The following is a 22,370-nucleotide window of genomic DNA, read 5'->3' on the forward strand; positions in this document are numbered from 1 at the left end:
CTCTTGAGACCCCCACTAGTAGTACACTCAACCGTCACTCAACTCCTCCCAAGAAAGTGAAAACTGCAGCTCTCCATTCAAGTTCAAGTACTTCCGAAAAGCTCCAGAATATACAATCTCTCAGTAACTGCTCATATTACAATACCGGATTATTAAGTTCCTTGCAGAGTTCTCTGCCATACTATTTTCTGAATTCAAAAGGAAATAGGATCACTACAGGTACAAAGTATGTGTATATTGGGCTAGCTTTATTACTTGTTAATTTTAGCATTAGTGATACACTTAATCTTGGCTCAGAGACCGTCATTTTCTTCATTTAAAAAATTTACCTCTGAATTTCCTGATTCACTTATCTGATCAGTTCTGCTCACTGATATCTAATTTAACACTGATGTAAAATACCTAATGGAACAGTAACAAACTTCAGCCACAGTTTGATAGCATCTAGAACAGAGATTTCCTGTGAAATTTAAAACTCCGAGAAAAAGGTTGAGACATGACCAATGGAGATCACAACAGTTTAGTCTACTGTAATTGGCTTTACCTGCATGGAAATATTCTCAAAAATGTGAACATGTAAGGTATACTATTGATAAACTATGATCTTTTTCTTGGAATGTGGCAAACAAATGACAGACTTGCATAGCGAGGGAAGAGGAATATGTGGTATCTATTATCTTATGTATATGCTCATATTTTAAATTTTCAAGAGAAAAAGTAAAGGTCTGAGTTAAAAAAATCTAGGCTGTCTTCAGAGTCTACGGTTTTTTATTTACTAGGTACATAAAAAAAAAAAAGCAAACCAAAGAAATAAACAACAAAAAAATAACAAAACCACCCTGCTTTATAGCATCAAGTGAATCCAAACATTTCCTTTTCAACCTGAATATCACTTACGAGATATTAAGCACTTCAAACACTGTGGAAACAGACCAGAAACATAAATAAGCTGTTTTGTAGCAGATCTACAAAGAAATTCGTTGTAAACAACATTCAAAAAAGAAAAAAAAATCTCCTAATCTAAAAATCATTTGTTCATACTGAAAAGATTATTATCTTTTTAGAGATGGGAGAAAATAAATTCCACCAAAAAAATTTCAGCAGTACTTCCTCAAAGAAAATCAACCCACAAACATATTGCAAAGTCAATGTTATCAGATGGTTACTGAGATTGCACAGTCATTTATATACTTTCAGAGTTTTATGCTGCATCAAACAAACATATCACAACCTAGAAGGATCATACCTGAAATGGCTTAGAGCTGCTGATGTACAGTGTCTGTCTTATCCATCTTCCTCCTTGATTTCCATACTTGTACCACAGCAGTATTCCCTTGGAATTACTCATAGTTCTCTGGAAGACTGACAAAGTGTAAACTTGCTTTCCAGACATATGATAATGAAAGCGGAAAATGCAGGTTCGATTGTAAGTAGGGTTGAAGAGAGGACTAAGCAAAACCGCTTTATCTTCAAATTCTTGGGGCTCTGAAGACTCCATGTACAGGTAATGTCCCATACTTGTGCCTGTCGTGTGATCCTTTAATGGTCCTGTATTAACTGTAGGGGTTGGTCCTTGTATCCTGATCCAGTCAAAGTCATCCTCAGTGTCCTGTGCCCAATTGCATAGCCCATTTTCGAAGTCACACTGTAGGTCAGGGTCTGAAATGTATGCAGAACAGACTGTCAATGTAAAGTAAGCAGAATAATATCACAAAGTGATATTGTTTTAATATACTCTTTATTCACTGTCTTTCTGAGAAAAGGAAAATAATTTGTTTTCTTTTTCCTTTTCAAAGACATGTAATATTGATAAAAACCCATTTGGTTTTTGCAAGAATTCATCCCCCACCCCCACACCAAAAAAGAAAAAAAACAAATTTACCCTTGTATAGGCAAAAATAAAATAAAATGAAAGAAAAACCTTTAGTTTCTTTCTCTCTCATTACATCTGGTAATCAATACATCATTCATTCACTGTGAATAACTATTTAATAGCATGAATAGTAAAATGATTTATGCATTTTTGTAACTAAAGTATGAAAAAGACCCTGAAGTTTTTTTCAAAAACTGATAAACTGGATGAAATAAATCACAGAACTAAATTAGCAGTTAGAAGTAATAACTGACTTAATATTTTTTTACATGACAGACACTAAATTCAAAAGACATTTATAACACATCATTACTTAACATCAAGACAAAATATATTGATTAGAACTATTAATTCTAATGCAAAGAAAACCAAGCTGTGTATTAGAAATGTTTAACTTGCGTTCCAGCTTTTTATCTACCTTTCATAAACAGTAATTAATGATTAATACGTAATTATTAATCAAATAGCCAATTCTTTGATATTTTATTTAAGCTTTTATTTGTTACAATGATTAAAACTGCAAAATCAGTAATTCAGTATTTTCTTCCTGTAGACTTCAACATGTGTAAAGGAAGATAAGCCTTTTACAGGTGGGAAAACTGAGATAGGCTAGAAATCCTGCACTGTCTTTGAAATTCAGATCAACTGATCATACTCAGCAGATATCAGTGCAGCCTGCTATCTCCTTAAGCATGTAGGTTATCCACTGTTTCTCAAACTCACTCTGATTTGCATAATTTGGTTACCATAGGATGTGATAAAGAATCTGTTAGTTAATTTTGTTTAATAACAATGTTTTTGAGTTCTTAAAAATGATGAAAGCATGATGGGGGGGAGGGGGGCGGGAAATAGTGAATGATCAACAGTTCTCAATTCCTGCAAGTTATTTCTCTGAAAGTGATGGCCAAAATAACTAGTAACTTCTTATAATACAGATATTTTAATATTTTCTAGCTAGATAGAGCTATATAGAAATAGGACATGCACTTCTTTCAGTTCATGTATATTATTTTATTTTATCAGTGTAGCCCAAACCAGCACATTAACTGAGATCAACTGGCAGACTGAATTTTCTCTATTAAAATAAACTTGTAATGCATGTGTGCATTTTAAAAAGAATTAACAAAATATGACTCACTAGAATAAAAGAGGTTGAATTACAATTACATTCACCCTCGGATGCTACTCATCATATGCATTTAAGCTAATGATTTTGAGAGAATTCTATCAGTAACTATATTCAATTGCATCATTACTAGCTATGACACTGATAGGCTGTACTTGTACTCTGCTTTTTTGTTGTTGTTGTCGCTGTTGTTTTTAGTCTACAGGGATTAATTAGCAGTTTGTTTTGCTATTAAGCAATAATGGAAAGTACTCACTGCATTCGTCTTCATCTGATCCATCCCCACAGTCATCCACAAGGTCACACACCAATAAATGGCTAATACATGCTTTTGTGTCTCTGCACCAAAAGTAATTAGGACCTTCACAGCTTAGTGCTGGAGGTGGAAGAGCGCAATTTTCAAATGTAATATCGTCAATTGCTGAGACACCATCATAAAATCCCAAGCTGATTTTATTGAGTGAAAATTGGAAGGGATGCAAAAGACGTCCAAGCTGAATGACTGAATTCAACCATTGATTTCCCTGGTTGTAATATACCCTCCAAAGAACAGTAGGCTCATCCACCCCATCCACAAGCAGTTGCATCTCTGCTGCTCCAACTGACTGTCCATAATTGTAATACCTAAAATGACAAAAATAAACTTTTACTGTTTTTTTAATAGTATTTTAAACAACATTTTAAAATCATTAATATATAACCAAGCGATCATACAGCTAAATTGTTCTGTTTCTGTTTCCAGAAGTGTGGTATTCTGATTCTGTTTCCAGAAGTGTGGTATTTCCAGACCTACGCATCAACTCTTTGATAAACATTTCTTCTTTCTATGGTAAATATATTTGACATTACTAAGCAACACACACAGAATAATCCTAAAAGCATGCAAAGATTTACTTTTGCCATGCATATTTGATTGTAGTATACAAATAATTACAGTTCATTTTTTATTTCCCTCTTTGACAAGATTCTACAGAGACTGTGGTAAGAAAATAGCCAAAATACTTTTTTTCCCAATGAATACTGGAAAAGGATTGGATTTCCAATTCTTGCACTGGAGATATCTTTCAAAGAAAGTATAATTCAATTTTGGATACTCTATTGATATCTAAAATGATGACTTAGTGAGGTACTAAATTTTTGGATTATTTTTAAGTCTTTAGAGAACATTTTCAATTTGATTTTAAGTCAAAATATTATCAAAAACTAGTGGCATTTGCCCATGTATATGCAGACATAGTCCTTTAACATAAATTTGCCGAAAGCCTTACAGCAAATAAATCCCATGTTTCACTTCTGTTCTACAGTTTATATCTACATATTGGTCGTAATGAAGACTATCTGAGGAAGGAATAGACAGAGACAATAAATACTGCAGAGGAGGCTGTATACTACCGTAAATTATAGCCACAATTTCAATCCAAGAGAAACAATGTGACATGATCCAGAATTTTTAAAACAATTTTTCCCATACCAAAAGGACATTGTGCAATTTGATCCTGTTTGTCTGAACTTTGGGCTTCGTAACTGAGCAACTTGTGAAATGCTGCTGCTGTTTTTCAAAATGAACATAAAATGACCTAACAAAAGAAAACATAAAACAAATTTTCAGGTTGAAGAAAGGCACTGTTTCTACATGCTTGGAAATAGTTCACAATCACCACTTTAAAACTGATTAAAGAGCAGGTATATTTATGCCAGCCCTTTGCACCTAGGCCTGGATTGATTTACCTTCAGACTTGTTGTAGGTGTGATCTTGAGGAGGAGCTTGTTGCTGAAAATCAGGTTCAAGAGAACTGCTGGAACTTCTTATCCAGTCAAATCCGTCTGCATTTGCAGTTTCAAACCAACCACAGTTATCTCTTTCAAAGTCACACACAGAAGCTGAAATGAGGTAAGAAACATTTCATTTTGTCTCTGTGCATGACATGACTAAGAAAGCTTTACATAGTGAAAAGGAAATAAAACATTTCCAATATGTCACCACCATCCTAGAAAAAAGTCTAGTAAACAGTTGTGGGGAAAAGATACTGTATTTGTTTTATAAAAATGGAGTAAGATAACAGTCCCACAGGAACAACCCCTGTACACAATGCATTCATAAAGTAAAGCCTTTTCTCTAAAAGCAGTGCAGCCAAAGCACACAGAGGGTGAAGAGCTGCTGAAAACAGACCTTGCAATTCTCATGCTGCAGAGTAGAAAAACAGAGCACACAAAGCAATAACAAGACTTTTGCAAGATCTTTTAGGGAATAAATGCTAGAGTCAGAAATCAAATCCCTTATTCCCTGAATTTCAGCAAGTATGCTAAAGATAACAAAAACATTCCTCTAGCTGTAAAAGGAATCAGGCTAAATACCAGGCATTAAAAAAATGCTACAGTATTGGTAAAAGGAGGACATCTCTGAAACACAAAATTATGTACTAACAAAGGTTTGAAAAATATATTCAATTGCATTCTTCAGTTCTTCATTTAACACAGCAGTAATACATTAGAAAATATATATAATGCAAAATAAAGGAGTTGAAAGATGAAGAATATACATTGACAAATATTTGTGACATTAAACAGAAGAAGCATCACATTTTCCTATTCTGCACTTTAAAAATTCCTCCCTAATCACAAAATGATACTTTTGCTTACTGTAATTAGAACAAGCATTTAATGAAAAACTTTAGGAAAACTATTTCAATAACTTTTACCCTGTACTTCATTAATTATGTATAAGCCAAAAAATATTCACATACATGACTGCCATTTCTATCAACATGTTATAAAGATTTATCACAACCTGTAGTGGCCATTTCAAATGACATCTCTTGGAAAAGAGAATTATATTCCATTGATGGAAAATATGAAGTGTTGGTTTCTTTTTAATTTTGTATGTTTGACCAGTATATTATTATATTATATATATTATAATATTATTATATATTATATTATTATAGGTGGCACCTAGGGCTTCTAAAAAAGACAAGATTTATGTGTTATTAAGCAAAGCATATGAAACACAAATGAAAACAAAATAAATTTAAGAGATCAAAGCAAATATAATTTTTCTAAATACAGGGTGTATGTGGGTTGGAGATGTCAATCAAGTGTGAAGTATGATTTTTTTTTCTTTACGAAGATTGCTTTGCTCGAATAATGACAGAATTATTAACAGATGTACAAGGACCTAGGCACAATGGAAATGACTGATTATCCACTGGCGGAACAAAATAATGGGAAGATAAAGTGAGCTATTTATGATTTACCTCTTGTTTGCTTGAGGCTGCAAGAAGAACAAGAAACTATCTCAAATTCCCAGAAGAGCTACAAAGAATATGACAAACTTTGTACACAGACAAACATGAAAAATGAAGGATATATCAGTTAAATTTCTCAGCCTAGACTTCCTGTATCTGCAAGTTGTAACAGGATGTAAAAGATGCACTTATCTTAAGCATGGATGATTACTTTGAGATAAAGTAACCCTCAAACCTTCAACTAATTTTTAAACAAAGTATTTTTAAAATCTAGTGAAGTATAGAACAAGCTGATAGAGTCTGGATGAAAATCATTTGCTTCTAAATGTTTTATAATGCTTGAATTATCTTATTTTCTCATAATCAATTTGACGGGTACATGATCATCTCAGTGATGAAAGATAGTTAAGTTGGGTTCTTCTGCAATTCCTCTCATAGTGAACAGACATAAATTAATCTACCTTCTCTTCTAGCACCCTTTCTGCCTTTCTTCTCTTCTTTGTCTTCTTACATGCTCCAATTATACTCTATAGAGCAATCTTACGGACTCTGCTGGGCTTTCTGCTCCTTGTGTATGAGGAAATTATTGCTAGTATTGATGTTTGGAGGAAATTGCCTTTACAGTGTGTCAATGGTTTAAGGGCTGGTCCAGCCCGGTTCTGTGACTAGTGGGGCGGAGGGATTTCGCAAAATCCGCGCCTCCAGGAAGGGAAACAGGGGACCCCAAAATAATTAAAAACAGTGGCAACGATCTGAGGAGAAACAAACTAATTTACTAAATATAGTATCAGAATGTAAGATAACACACTATAATACAATATAAATCAACAATAATTGAGAGAAAGATTGTCCGAGAGCCAAAGGCCCTACACTAATACTGAAGCCTTGCATGCAGTCGGGAGCAGCAGTAGCGAGCCGATCCAACAGGGAACATGGTGAGACGAGAAGAGGGGCGAGTCAGATGACTTGCGCCCTTATATCTGTTCCCTTGAGCAGGAATGATAACAGTACTTGAAAAGGCTCTTGGGGAACGTAGTTCTTCTCTTCCAGACAGGTACCCAGAACTAAAGCGTTTGCTCTTTAACTCCCAGTACACTGCATGATGTTGTGATGTGGAATACTGATAACCAAAAATCATAAAACCATGACACAGTGTCAGAGGATTTAGTTCTCTCTGAGCTGACTTCTTATCACAACTCAAGATTTCTTGCTGATTCTGGGTTGCTACAAAGTGATTTTACATATTTTAAATATTTTTCATTTGAGAAACTTCACTCAAAAAAATCCCCAAATTACGTGCACAGCTCCTCTGTAAGCTGAATGAATGTCTAACAAGAATTTAAGAAACACTCATGCTGAAAACAGTTGTTAAAATTGAATGACTATGATATAAGGATTTCTGCAAGACTGACGGTTCATAAAGCTCTACAACCACCCCCCTCAGATCTTTCCCAGCCTGGCAGCAAATGTATATTTACACATAATACAGCATTCTGAGAAAAGCTTGGCATGAAAAAGTCCAGGTGAGAAGTTATAATCCATCACTACCGGCATACAACCTTCACTTTAATTTAAGAGGTGTTTAAAAAGACCCTCATGTGCCAAGACATTCATATGCTTTTTTTAATCACCCATTTTAAGATAAATTTAAGGACTTCTAGCTAGATGTGACTTTATTGACATCTTAATATCTAGGATCCAAAACAGCTTACCAATGGACATACAGATCCTATTAAATTATTTTTAAAGACTTTCAGTATAAGCACACTGAAAAATAAAATTTAAAAACACAAAAGTTCATCGGTAGTAAAGAAAACTATTTGGAAAAACAGACAAAAATCCCAAAAAGTCTACTTGAATGTTGACAAGTTAGATCTTTTCAAAACTCCTGTGAGAGTTCCCACCTCCTTTGCTTTCCATCCCCAAATATTATCTCCTAAAGCTCTGTAAATAATTTCAAATTATTGCATAAAAGTTCAAAATTGAACGTTAACTAGATTTGCATCATGATACTTCTATATATATATATATATACATATATATACAGAATCACAGTTTAACAATCACATAGGGCAGATAGGTATGGTATTCTCCTCTGGTATGGCTACGAGAAACAAAACTCTTGAGAACATTTCCTTCCACTATTAATTTCTCTGGGGAAAGCCAATTCATCAAATGTGAAATTCCAACAGACCTACTTGTGATTACAGTCACACAAGGTTTTTTAATAATAGACAAATATGTCTTGTAGATAATAGGTATGTATCTCCAATGTAATATGGAAGAGTATGGAATATAAAGTGGACAAAATATACTGAGGGGGAAGAAAATGCTGTAAACAGCATAAGTGATTTCACCATGGAGCTGTATTTTTTAACAATCTAACCTCAGTGTACATCTTCTAACAGCTTTTAGCTTAACTGTGGGTCTCAAAAAAATTCAGTACTCTCTGGGTGCACATTCATGCTAGTCAATCCTAATCTAAATATTGCCCATGAAAATAACTGTGCTGTCATAAACATTTGATACAATTTCATTTTCTAATTAATGATATGAAAATAATCATATTTACAGTACAGCTCTGTTTTTGATAGCAAGTCCTTTCTATGTAGTGAGGCAAACATCCAGTCATCTAACTAAAGGCAGCTTCATAACAGCATTTTTAAGAAAAATAGTGTCCAAACATGCTGGTTTATTAGATCTGACTTTTACTGGAAAACTCTGTATTCTTATGATATTGTCATTTGCAAATGCTGAATGTGAATGACTAGTTTATTGATATAGGAAATAGTCCCAAAATAATAAGAGCCTCCCAAATAATTAACTGATGCTTTTGTTGGAAATTTAGCAAGTCAGGCCCAAATCTCTCCTCCATTCTGAAATATTAGTGTAGTTTGAAAAAAACATTTCTTAAACAATGCAAGAACTTAGTTATTTTAGGCACTGGATACCCATGATGAGGTGAAAAAATAAGACCTAAAAATTTAGGTACTCTAACATTCAAATACATGGCTTTCTACCTTCATTAGAATGCTCCTCCTGTGTAACTGAAAAGGTAAGTTCTATTTTTCTTAAATTAAACAAACAAACAAGATCTATGGTCATTATCTAGGCCATTCTACTTAGTCCTGTACTTCTCTGCTGTTGAAGCTAATGTATTTGTTGCCATAGTGTGCACAAGAAACCAGATTGGAGTGAACTATATAACAATGAGATACACTTTTTTTTTTTTTTGGTCCTAAAAATATTACATTGACACAGAACGAGACAGTTAAATTCATGATTTTTAGGTTCTATAGCAATTCTGAAAGCCTGCCTGGTCTCAGGAGAAAACATGCCATCAGCAATTCTTCAGTGCTCTTCCCTTCCACAATCTACTTCCTGTTTTCACCTATTACACAACTACTCTTCTCTGATCACTTATTTCAGACCCAGTCTCACTGGGAAGAAGGAAATCCTCACAGTCTTTCTCCATCCAGTCCTCTCTTCTTTGCCCAGCCATTTCCCTAGACAGCTCCTTTTACTCACGGACCTCTCCTGAGGTCCCAGTCTTTCACCACTTACTAAAAAGGGAGGGAACTTTCTGTTGTTCCCTCCCAAAGTATCCCTATTCTATTCCTCACTCCTCATTCCCATTCTCTGCTTGTTTTACCCTCTCTTCCCACCTTTTAGTCTTGTATTGTTTCCTTCTCTCCCAGCACTGTATCACTGGATATTTGACCATCTGATCCTAATCCAGCCTGCAACTTCCTTCTTCTTCCCTCCCTGGCTTCATCTAAACCCCTGGTGATTACTTGGTGGTAAACCCCATCTTAAACTCCCATATCAGGAAGCTCAAGCAACGGAGTTGTCTATGCAATTCTAGTCTCAGGTCCCTTCTGTTTACAAGCTGGCAACCTTTTCAATTCTTCAACTTCATTCTATCCTTCCGAGCTTGTTGTTAATCCTGGCCTCACCTTTAAAAGTTACTCATCTGTCTGGATGAAACAAAAGAAAAACAAGCATAGGAGACAGGTGTTTTGACATGGAAGGGTTTGACTTTATGAGCAGAGAGTAAGTTTTATGCTTTGGCAAGATTAGAACCCATCCATAAAATGAAAAGTTCTTATAATACTTTAGGAACTTGTTATTTATACAAAGGTGGTTCTTAGAAATCCAGCAGTGTTTACACCAAAAGAACAGTTATTAAGAAATGATACACAAATTATTCTCTTCATTTGCCTTCTCAGTGAAATTAAACACTTCATAGATAGAGAGTGAGATTATGGGCAGTTTATGAACTACTTCCTTTAAGGCTGATCTGAGTATGCTTATGCTCAACTGGATAGTACATTGTAGAGATAATGATGATTAAATGTAATTTAATGTGATTAAATTTCATGTATGAACACATAAATATATAACAATATTTATATACATATCTCTCCCAATGTGTATTATTTCACATACACTTTATATACACACATATAAATTTGGCTACAATATGATGTTTAGATATAGTTCAAAATCCAATAATTTACATTATAAGTAAACAGAAAAAAAAGTAAATTAAAAGAGAGAGAGAATATATAGGATGATTTGCCAAAGTTCAGAGTGAATACCAAGAATACCTTCATGTTATCAGATCGCTTTCAAATTTTCTATTTCCTACACCATGTAATTCTTAGGTTGCAAAAGTGAGAATTTGAACTGCACCAAAAGCATAGGATGCAGACCTTAGAAATTATACTGAACATTCATCTTCCAGAGCATGAGCACGCAACGTGACAGGTATGTTAGGTCATTGCTGTAAATCTGCAATTTGAAAAAGACAGCCACTTTTCTCTTCTGCCTTAATGCGTGGAAGTCATGTATAATAGCTTTATAGCCACAGTAAATTCTTCAGCTGTAGAAGTAAAGTTTTGAACTAATAGTCAGGAGTAGCAGCACTTGAAAAAGTGAACATTTCATATCTTATATTTTATGTTTTTACTTTTCTCTACTTGGTAGAATAAATCTAAAGGACTTTTTTAGTGTGTGACATGTATTTTTGCACAATGAAACCAGGAATCTAGAATAAATGTCTAAATTTTACTACAATAATAATAATAAAAAAATTAGACTCACATAATTGCAACAGAACCAGATGAGCTAAACTAAATTTTTGACCGTGTGCTGCATAAGAACAGAATAATTTCAACATATTAAAAGGCTTGTACCAATGGTACTTTTCCTATATGTGGCATAAAATCTTACCACACTCTAATTCTAAAGATGGAACACAGACGAATTTAAAACATCTCAGGGATTAGATCAAAGTGGGGAGTAACAATAAATTTAATTTTATCATAGTTAAAATAGACTATACAATGAGTTAATACACAATAGTCTAGTCTCCTTATTTTAAGAAAAATAAATTCTCATTATATGTCTGAGAATTTTCATAAGGACAAACAAGAAAATTGTTACTGATTTAAACATATAGAAGAAGCACATGTAAATGAAGTGCCAGATGACTAGAAGCTGGATAACTGAAGAACACCTCTGAAGAAGCATGAGATGTTTTAGGAATTTTTTTTCCATGAAGTGAAAATAAGCTCTAGAACAGGTGCTTGCCTGATGACAGATAAGTAATTAAAGGGAATTTGAGTGGATTGGAAGAAGCAGCAGTTTCCCTACCACCTCTGGTGTTGAAGACAATGACTAACCAGTCCTCAGGTGGGAAAGCCATATGCCAGAACTAATTCACTCACATGAGAGCAAGAGCAGATTTCTCACCTGGACTAGTTCCCACAAATATGTAGGTTGTTCCAAAAGTAATGCCTCCTATTTATTCCCATGGAAACTACAACAGATACAAAGAGCACAATAAGACTGTTTGATAGAGCAAATTCTCAGCTCCAAAACATTTCAACATAGTCACTACCATTAGGTATCCATTTTCACTGGCCATGAACAAAAGCTTGCATGCTGTGCTTATTAAAATTTTCATGTCCATCCAGAACATTTAATTGCACTAACACCTTCTGTTTGGTTTCTACAAACATTCAGCAAGTATCAATGCATGCCAACAGGTGTCAATTTTTTCTGCATGGAGGAATTTAATTCCACACCTGTGCTGCATACTCACTTCCATGTCAGACAACAATTTGCCAGACTGTCTCTCTACCCCCACCTGTCACACAGCAACAAAACATGATGGGATACAGGTGGGGTAGTTCCACATCTACTGCCATACCACCAACATCCACCTCTGATATCATAAGGCAACATAATAAAACAGGAGGCATTACATTAAGAGCACCCCTCATACATAGCAGAGATTGGTTCACAATGAAAATTCCAGGACAAGAAAACATTTGTATTACACCGCTAGTAATGAGCTTGCAAACTACGCATTAGAAAACAACCCAAATTTCAGTGAACAGGGAAGAGGAAGGTTAAAAACAAAATAGGCAAAGATTACTGACTTTATTTCAGTAGATTTCTGAAAGAACGAGAGGAATGGCATGAAGATTTTCATCTTTAAGTCACTGTGTTTAGATAATCATATTGCTGCCATGCCTTTGTGATTGATGCATAGAGAGGGTAGGTGTAGGAAAATAAAAATAAAATTCATATTTCATCAACTATGTAGTTAGAGTCAGACTGTATGTATATATATCTATATATACATACATATATATATATATGCATATATACATATCAAGGAAGCCTTAAAAATTCAGCACTGAAATTTTCCAACTTGCCTTTAAATTTTTCAACAAAGATGATATTCGGCTTTCTGTTGGGTATCACTTAACAGTATTACCACCGACTGCATTTAGGTCCATGTCACTCTAGAACATTGCATTAATAATGGACATCTCAAAAAGCAACAGTCTGACAGAAGGTCATAGCTATGTTTCCATCTGTTTGCACCTCAAGATTAGAGAGTGCAGGCACACAGACAAGTTTGGTGGGAGCTTGCTTTGAGTTATATATTTGACACTGATGATAGGAGCACCCTCTTGCCTTAAAGACAGTACTCATTGGTGGAAGATGTAAGATGCTTTGCTTCTGTCCATGCATCAAAGTGTAAATGTGGGCAGGTTCTGCATAGTAAGTGATACCTGGACATTCCCTTTATAGCTTACTTCACAGAGCTACTCCAAACTATTTAAAGCACATACTTGGTAACATCGGGTGAAAGGTTTTGTTATATAGAGTTCATTAATGCAGATGGACTTTTCCCTCAGATTATGTCCTACTTTGTTACAGATATCTTGAAGATGTCAGCAGGATCCCAATTATATATAGCAAACATCAGAAAAAAATGCACTGAATACTGCAAAACTTGCCTTTGTTTTCTGGTTTGATAGCCGATAGTGATATATTCACAACTTCACATTCCTTTGTTATACTGATGTTATCTATAGCAACAGTAGCATTCGCTGCTAGAATGGTAGCTTGGAAAATGATCTGTAAAGATAAAGTAAGCAAGTTCATTAGCGGCGACATGATAAAAAGACACATATATATTTCTATACAATTTACTCTCTCCGCAGGACATAAATACCACCTACAGCCAACTTGGATTATCAGCCTGCAACAACTATGGCTGAGATTTGATCAGTCAGAAATTTATTCCTCAACTGTCAAAGTCACAACCACATTTACTTATGGAAAGTTTTGTAACCCAGGCAACCTTGCCTCAATCTCAAGTGATAATAGCCATCACTGCTTGAATGAGCTATCTTCCTGCTGGAACTGTTAAAAGCTATACAACTTTTAAAATGAGCTATTCAGGGCAAACAAACATGGCAGTTTATAACTCAGTCTAACTGAGTTCTATACCAGGCCTGTTTTAGTGAATAACTAACTCTATGTTGTGTGATGAACATAAGATATGTAAAGTATAACTTAACTACAACAAAATCAAAGTTTCTGATTTTCTTTGAGCTAATAAATTTGTTAATGATTCTTCTCATTTCTAGTTTCTGCTTGTAAATGAAGATAAGAGTATAATATATTATAAAAAAGAAAAAAATATGTCTTACATATGGTACTGTGAATGTAAGGATTATAAGAATGCATTTAAAAATACAAGAAAATATTCAGGAGAGTACAAATGAAAGTAGAGTTCATTTAAGCTCAAGGTTCTGCACCTCTGCCTTTAGCCAGCATAATTAAACCCTCACTGATGAGAAGCTTTTAAAGGTCCTTTTTTAAAAAAAACACTTCACTAGTCATATACTGAAATCTGAGGTAATGAAACAATGATGCTGTTCTTCAATACCTACACCTATTGATAGAGCTGAACTTTTTTTTTTTTTTTGATGAGCACTAAAGGATAGAAATTCTCTTTTTACCTTCTATTATAGAAGTAATTTAATTCTAAATTACCATTTTTAACCATAATTTTAAATGACCATTTGACATAATTCTGACTTACCTGAAAAGGTAAGTCCCCAGCTTCACTTTCTACTGGTATACTTGCTTTTGTCCACTTCATCTCAGGCAATACTGAAATATCACACATTTTTTCCAAACTTCCATGCAAGGCAGTCCTCCTAAAAACTGAAAGCTGGGAGTCCTGAGACAGCCAATACCAAAATCTTACCTGTTGAAAGAGTTTGTAGTGAAACACCTAAAAAATGGTATCATTAATGTACAATAAATTCAACACCAACTCATATAATAGCACGGCTCCAAAATGACTACCTCCCATTTTTTATGTTGGCTCACACTATCAGAGATGGATGTTGGTGGTATGGCAAGTAGAACCTTCCCACCAGTATTCCATTACGTTTTGTTGCCGTGTGACAGATGGCAGCAAAATTACAGTCTGACGGAATGGCATCTGACATGGAAGTACACGTGAAGCAAAGGTGTGGAACTGAATTCCTGTATGCAGAAAAAAATGGTACCCACTGACATTCATTGATGAATGTTTATGAAGACCAAAAAGTGGATGTGAGCACAGTGAGGATGTGGGTGGTGCATTTTGGCAACAGTCACATGAAAGACAAGCCACGTTCCAGATGTTCATGCACAGTTGTCACACTGTGAAGAGCATCTCGATCAGCTCATCTGCACAAATCAGTGGATTGTGACCAGGAAACTGTGTAGAGATGAATATCAGTTTCAGTGTGTTGGAAACAATGGTGACAACATTGGAATATTGCAGTTTGTGCCAGCTGGGTCCCGTGAATGCTCACATTAAAACGCAGCAAACACCATTTGTCAGGATCTATTGAACCAATACAAAGTTGAAGGTGACAGTCTCCTAAATCTCATCATTATTGGTAACGAGATGTGGTGTCACCTGGACAAACCATCAACTCTAATCACTATATTTGATGCTGATTACACTGAAAGCTCAGATTTCCAACCTTTCTCTTGCAACAAGAGAACAGGCCCCATACCAATCTGAAGACCATGAAGTACATTGCCACTCTTAGTTGGACTATGCTACCACACCCACAGTCTAGTCCAGATTTAGCACCTTCTGACTTCTATCTGTTTGGGCTGATGAAAAATATATTGTATTGGCAATATTTACCTAGCAACTAAGCTGTCACAGCAGCTGTGAAACAGTGGGTCACCTCCACTGGGCAAGATTTTTATGAACAATGCATACATGCTCCTATTCATCATGGGAAAAGTGCACAAATACTGGTGGTAGCCATGCTGAAAAATACTTTTTGGTAACTGAGAATTTTCTATATCAAATAGCGTTATTCTGCTCTTTGCATCTGTTTTAAGTTCCACAGAAATAAATAGGAGGTATTACATGTTCTGCTCCAAAAGTACATGCATTGTAGCACAAAACAAAAGACAGGACTATACACTACTGTGACATAAAATGAAGAGTTAGGAATGGCGTGCTGAGGAGCAGCATTATGTCCAAAAGTAAAACCACAATATAAAGTAAAACTTTTTATAAAAAAATGTTTTTAACTTGCATCTATCATGGGATATACAAGAATTGATAAGATCTCCTTTAATTTCTCTTCAGTTTAGTAAGGACTTTGAAAGTTTTCAAAGACTATTTTGCTCAGCAAATGTCAAAAATGGAATAGCTTAATGATTATGTTTATCTCTGAAGTCTTAGTCAAGATTCTCATATGCAGGAAGCCTCACAAGCCTCTATTTCCAGTCAACATCAATGACAATTATTTGAAGTCAATCATCTATTAAGCAATAACATATCGATAGCCTGAAACAAGCGGATTGACTGCTACATAGGAAGAATAAAAACCAATTTCTGCAGCAATTAAGTTTGAAAAAAATACTGCTTGTCCAACAGGAAGGATCATAAAACAAAGAGAAGCCCATCACACTATGCCTCCCCCGAAATACAGAATAAAGCAGATTTAATTATTTAATCCTAACCAGACAAAAATTAAACAGAAAACTGCAGGGAAAAGATAAGATTTAAAAAAACTACTTTTTTAGTGTGAGCTCTCCCAGTTTCTTCACATAGCGAAAGACAAAATCTTTTTTACATTTACGGACTTTACTTCCCTGCAAAAGCCTTGATAATGCTTGAAATGTGAAGGTAAAAAATGAGCTGCTGCACAATTCTCTGCCCATCTTCATATGATCTTACACAGAACACCTTGGATTGTCACATTATTGAGAGTAAATTTCCTTTTTCTTTTTCCTCCCTCCAGTTTGTATCAAAAATTAATGAGTTAAGAAATGCTAGGCTAATGTTAGGCTAATGGTTAAATGTAACCTGTCTTCTGCCTCAGAGCAAGCACAGATGAATGTGTTAGCTCTCAATTATACACAAGAAAAAATTAAGGTCTTTTATTTGAGCAGGACAATTGACACAACATAATGATTTTCAAGGACCTTTTGGTACTAATAACTGGCAAATCAGTGTGCTGTGTGTGCACGTAACTTTTGCTGAATTTACTGTGAATGCAAACTTCTTATCACTGATTATGTTCTTGAGAGAGTAAACAAATACTTGAGCAAACACCTTTCTACCCCCTTCCCAAGGGGAATATTAGCATTTAACATGTCTCCCGCATAGTTTTAAATTCCTTTGTTTTCTTTTCAGGTTACACACAACCTGGCCCAGACCCTTTGGTGAGAATACAGATGGAGCAGGAGGTTGGGTATGTCCGTAGCAGTTTCCTTCTGATACATCTTATATGCTCCCTCACTCTGTTCATTGCTTCTTACTCTTCTTTCCTGCTTCAGCTCAAGGCCTTGATGGGACACAGTCCCTCAGTGGTGGGACTGTGGGACCTTGATGGGACACAGGTCATCCAATGCCAAGGGCCCCTTCTCTTCAGAGATGTCTCTAACCCATTATAGGTCACCCAATAGATGCAGCAACAGCTGTAACTCTAGGCATGGAACTGCCTAAGGCTGCTGTTTTTTCTTAAGAAGGTCTGAACATCAGGATCACTCAGAATAACTCATTTTCAGAAGACTAAATCCAGGTAGAGTATGAATATAAATATAAATTTATGCATGTATTGTGATTCTTTGAAAATTTTTAATTTAAGGGATGTAGTAGCTTAAGGGTAGACAGACTGAGATTTTTTTTTTTCCTAATTAACATATTGACACGTATGCTAAAGCTTGCAGGTCATCTGTATGCCTATCCAGACAAAGAGCAGGACTGGTGAATTTAAGAACTCTACATACAGATAACTGGCTAATAATCTGAAAGTCATCACGCCTGTGGATGTACAACTTCTCACTTCAGGTACCAAATTTAACCCATAAAAAAGGCAAGACCTGAAAGATCCCACTTTTGAATGTATGAAAGGATAGTTGTTTCTTCTTCTGTAGTACAAGGTAGTCTAGCAGTTACTGATGGAAATATTTTTTTTTTTGCAACACCTTTTTTTTTTTTTAGCTCATCTTGTGGGCTTTATGGTCCATGGTCTATTTCTGATACTCTTTCCTCCTCCAAGCATGGGAATTATTTACTGTATAAGATAATATCAAGATTTATTAACAAATTTAAATAATTCATAGAAATATTTTGCCCCTACCAGACAAGATAAGGTGAGGGGAAAAAAAACAACAATTCTGCAGCAGATATTCAAACACTTTAAAATGAGTTGTTTGAACACCCATACCCTAAATAATCTGAATACAAAGAGTATGTTCATCAAATGTATTTCAAAAAGATCTCCTGAGTTTTCCTTATGTAAGAAATAAAATTATTAACAATAAAAACTATCCTTGCTTGCTATATCTACATGTTCCATTTTAGAATTCCTTCTCTGTCCATTAAAGGGACTGAAACAGAGAGCTGTGACTAGAAACTTGCTTTTACAATTCTAAAACCTTGAGCTAAATGAAGATATTTCTTAGCTGACAACTACTGAATGACTGCTACAAGAAGTTGCACAAAGAATTTACTTCTAAGCTTCAATTAGCCAGTGAGACATAATGTTAAACTGTTATCCCTCAACTCCATTTTTTTTTTTTTTTTTTTTTAATTTAACCACTGGAGCCAAAGAACTTGTAAAGCTATTAATAAACATAGATCTCTTTATGTAGATCCTTTTATCCTCTCCGTGGGACATCCAACATAGGACAACATTTCACATCTAAATACAGAGAGCATAACACATCAATACACATCCTAATGAGCAACTGCTATTCCTTGCTGTTTCCCAGAAATAAAAGCCTACAGGGAAAATGTGGCAGAAAGCCAAGCTTCCAGTTTTCAGAAGCACTCTTTTTTCAGACATGTACAGCAGGATGAGAACTTTCACTGTTTTTTTTTTTTTTTTTTTTTCTTCTGAATCTTGGATCTTTATGTATGCACAATATGTGCGTACTCAAAATTAACAAAACCCTTCATTTCTGACTACACGGAAGAAGTGCATGTGCATCACTACTCAATTTATGTTTATTTGGAATACATACCAAACACTGCAAGAGGTCTTAACTGGGACTGCTCCTGAACTTACGAACTAGTTCTGCCCAGGTAACCTTATGAGATTCTAAAATGAGTTTATCTGAACTTGAAAAATACTTATCTACCCACTATCAGCTTAACAAGCACCCTCTTCAATTAATAAAACTTAGTACATTCTGGAGCACGATAGCCAGTTCTCTCCAATCACCCTAGCACATTTAATCCGTATAGAAAATTCAAACCACAGATCTCCCATAAAGGAAAGCTGGATATGGGAATATTTCCAGCTAAAAGTGTTAACAGATAACAGCATGAGGATTCTTTGCCAGCTTTTGCTTGAAAGGCAGACTTGATTTGACTGTGTGCTGATACAGCCCTAGTAATGTTGTTCAGCTATGTTTTTCACAGCATAAAAAACCTCTAAAGAACATCCTTAAATCTGAGCCAACTCATAGAAGCTTTAGAAAGAATAATAATCAGATACAAAAGCAGCAAAGCAGTCAAAAAAAAAAAAAAAAAAAAGTACCTTGCTGCTCCTAAAAAATTAGTCTGTTTCTCATTCTGCTGTAATTCAAATGGAGCTAGTTTTTCTGCAGCAATGCTAACAGCAAGAAAAATAGCATTTCAACACATCAGGTGACTGATAGCTTACAGAGGTGGGAGCAGGTTAATGCTCAAAAGTTACCTGACAGCAGGAATAACCAGGAGACAGCTTGACAAGGAAGGGACTCCCCAGATCAGACATGGCTATCTCTGTGTGCATCTGATATGATCCACTGAAGTAGATGAATGTTTCTGTAAACAAAATTCAAAGAAATACAAGAAATATATCAAGCTCCAGTGGCAAATAATTACCTCAGAGAGGTAACTATGTGCACTGTGAGGTGCATGAAAATTACTCATAAATGTAATTAAATGGAACAGCATTCCCCTCAGCTCTGCCCCTATGAATAAAGAGGAGAGTGTTGTACCAGCCTGTGACAACTAATATCTGCACAAAGAAAAAACAATCGCTGAATGCTCCTCTGACCCTGGCTCTTTCCTCAGCAGTAGGGTCCAAAGATGAGGAAAGAGGGTGAAGAAAAGCTTGGTATTTCAGCAGCCATTGCTAAAATCATTAAATCATAGAATCACTCAGGTTGGAAAAGACCTTCAAGATCACCAAGTTCAACCTCAATCTGACCATAGTACCCTAACTCTAACAACCCACCACTAAATCATGTATCTGAACATCACATCCAAATGGTTTTTTTTTTTTACACATTCAGAGATGGTGACTCAACCACCTCCATGGGGATCCTGTTCCAGTGCTTAGCCACCTTTTCCGTAAAGAAGATTTTCCTGATATCCAACCTAAACATCCCCTGGTGGAACTTGAGGACATTTTCCCTTGTCCTGTCACCAGTGAGAAGAGATCAACCCAACTCTCTCTGCAATCACCTTTCAGGTATTTGTAGAGAGCAATAAGGTCTTCCCTCAGACTCCTCTTCCCCAGACTAAAGAGCCCCAGTTCCTTCAGTCTCTCCTCATAGGCCATATTATGCAAGCCCTTCACAAGCCTTGCTGCCCTTCTTTGAACCTGCTCCAGTACCTCAATGTCCTTTCTGTACTGAGGTGCCCAAAACTGAACACAGTACTCAAGGTGGGGCCTCACCAATGCCAAGTACAGGGGGAGGATTACTTCCCTAGTCCTGCTCACCACATAATTCCTGATACAAGCCAGGATGCCATTGGCCTTCTTGGTCACCTGGGCACACTGCTGGCACATATTCGGTTGACTGTCCACCAGTACACCAAGGTCCCTTTCCATCAGGCAGCTTTCCAGCCACTCCTCCCCAAGCCTGTAGGGTTGCCTGGGGTTGTCCTGAACCAAATGTAGGACCTGTCACTTGGTCCTACTGAAACTCATACAGTTTTCCTTGGCCCATTGATCCAGTCTATCCAGGTCCCTCTGTAGTGCCTTACTACCCTCCAGCAGATCAAGTCTCCCTCCCAGCTTGGTGTCATCCATGAACTTAATGAGGGTGCATTCAATTCCCTCATTAAGACCATTGACAAAGATGTTAAACAGGAGTGGCCCCAGTGCTGAGCCCTGGGGGACTCCACTCATGACTGGCTGCCAACTGGATTTAACTCTAAGACTATCTTGTCATGGTGTCTGCAAACATTTGAAATTTAGGAAATAAAGTTCTGCAAAGAGGCATTCACTTGCAGTTTCCATGACTTTCCTGTGCAGAAGCACTGAATGCATCTTCCTCTGCTCTCTTCAGGCAAAATCCTTCAGACCCCTGTCCTCCAAATGTTACAAGTGCATGCCATCACCTTGTTCACACCAATTCCCTCAGGCCTTATCACAGTCTGGAGAGAGTAAAGGGACTGCTGAAGAAGAGCACCCTGAAGACTGAACCATGTAGGCCACAGCTTATCCCTAAAGGACACATTTTAATTGGATTTAATAATGTTACAAAGTGAATTTAGAATAAAAATTAATTTCCTTTAGGATACAGTAACCACTCTCATCACAGCCCAAACAGTTTCAAGCATGCTAACAATGTTGCAGACCATGGGAGCCAATGGAATAAGCTATATTTTCTCATGGGGTCTACAGATTTGACATTGTTGTCTGTGCTAGTGGGGATGAAAGCTTAATTAAAGATCTAATCTGAACCCTGGCAAACAAACTGCCTTTGGATTTGAACTACAGCAGATGTGCTTCAAACAAAGGTAGGAAAGGATAAACATCTTCAAGGGGCCCTAAAACAGCATATTTTGAATGCCGTCAGTGCTGCCTTCACTGAATACTGAGAATTTTTCACGAAAGTCTATGCAAAACAACACTAAAGGCTGTCTTGTTTGTACATTGATATTACACACATATTGCCTTACATCTTGAAAAATCAGCTATTGTGCTGCCTCAGTCACACTCCATAGCCATTTATTTCCCATGGATACATAATGAAGCAGAGGGCTAGGTCCAGTCCCTTGTGAATAATCGCAGACCTTTAGCAAGACTGGTACAAAGAGATAACCATTCCAGCTCTGTGTACAAGCGGGCATGCTGCACTCCACAGCATGAGGGAAACTCCCCTCATTGCAATGCAAAGGCACATCAAAGGATCCTCTCTTAATTTGCAGCTGAGGCTCTACAGTAGTCTCCTTAAGATCTTCATTAATCAAAATTTGATGCTGCCCTCCCCAGGAGAGAAGAAAGATGAACACTCTGTGATGTCACAGATAACTATTTAAACCTGAAAGGTTCTGATTTAA

At 36.1% G+C, this 22,370-nt stretch overlaps 1 protein-coding gene across 3 annotated transcripts in view; it reads right to left on the reverse strand.

Moving 5' to 3' along the window:
- The window catches only part of MALRD1 (MAM and LDL receptor class A domain containing 1), a 230,461-nt gene that overhangs the window by 166,853 nt on the left and 41,238 nt on the right, over nucleotides 1–22,370 (reverse strand). For all 3 annotated transcript variants that reach the window (XM_046921944.1, NM_001318981.2, XM_040680811.1), the window contains 7 exons: nucleotides 19,789–19,898; nucleotides 14,658–14,825; nucleotides 13,564–13,684; nucleotides 4,728–4,880; nucleotides 4,471–4,576; nucleotides 3,256–3,623; nucleotides 1,247–1,659 (listed from right to left, as the gene is read on the reverse strand). In XM_046921944.1, the coding sequence (XP_046777900.1) occupies nucleotides 1,247–1,659; nucleotides 3,256–3,623; nucleotides 4,471–4,576; nucleotides 4,728–4,880; nucleotides 13,564–13,684; nucleotides 14,658–14,825; nucleotides 19,789–19,898 (1,439 nt within the window). The remainder of the gene's footprint in view (nucleotides 1–1,246; nucleotides 1,660–3,255; nucleotides 3,624–4,470; nucleotides 4,577–4,727; nucleotides 4,881–13,563; nucleotides 13,685–14,657; nucleotides 14,826–19,788; nucleotides 19,899–22,370) is intronic.

Source organism: Gallus gallus, chromosome 2, assembly GCF_016699485.2.
Source record: "Gallus gallus isolate bGalGal1 chromosome 2, bGalGal1.mat.broiler.GRCg7b, whole genome shotgun sequence".
Lineage (NCBI taxonomy): Eukaryota > Metazoa > Chordata > Aves > Galliformes > Phasianidae > Gallus > Gallus gallus.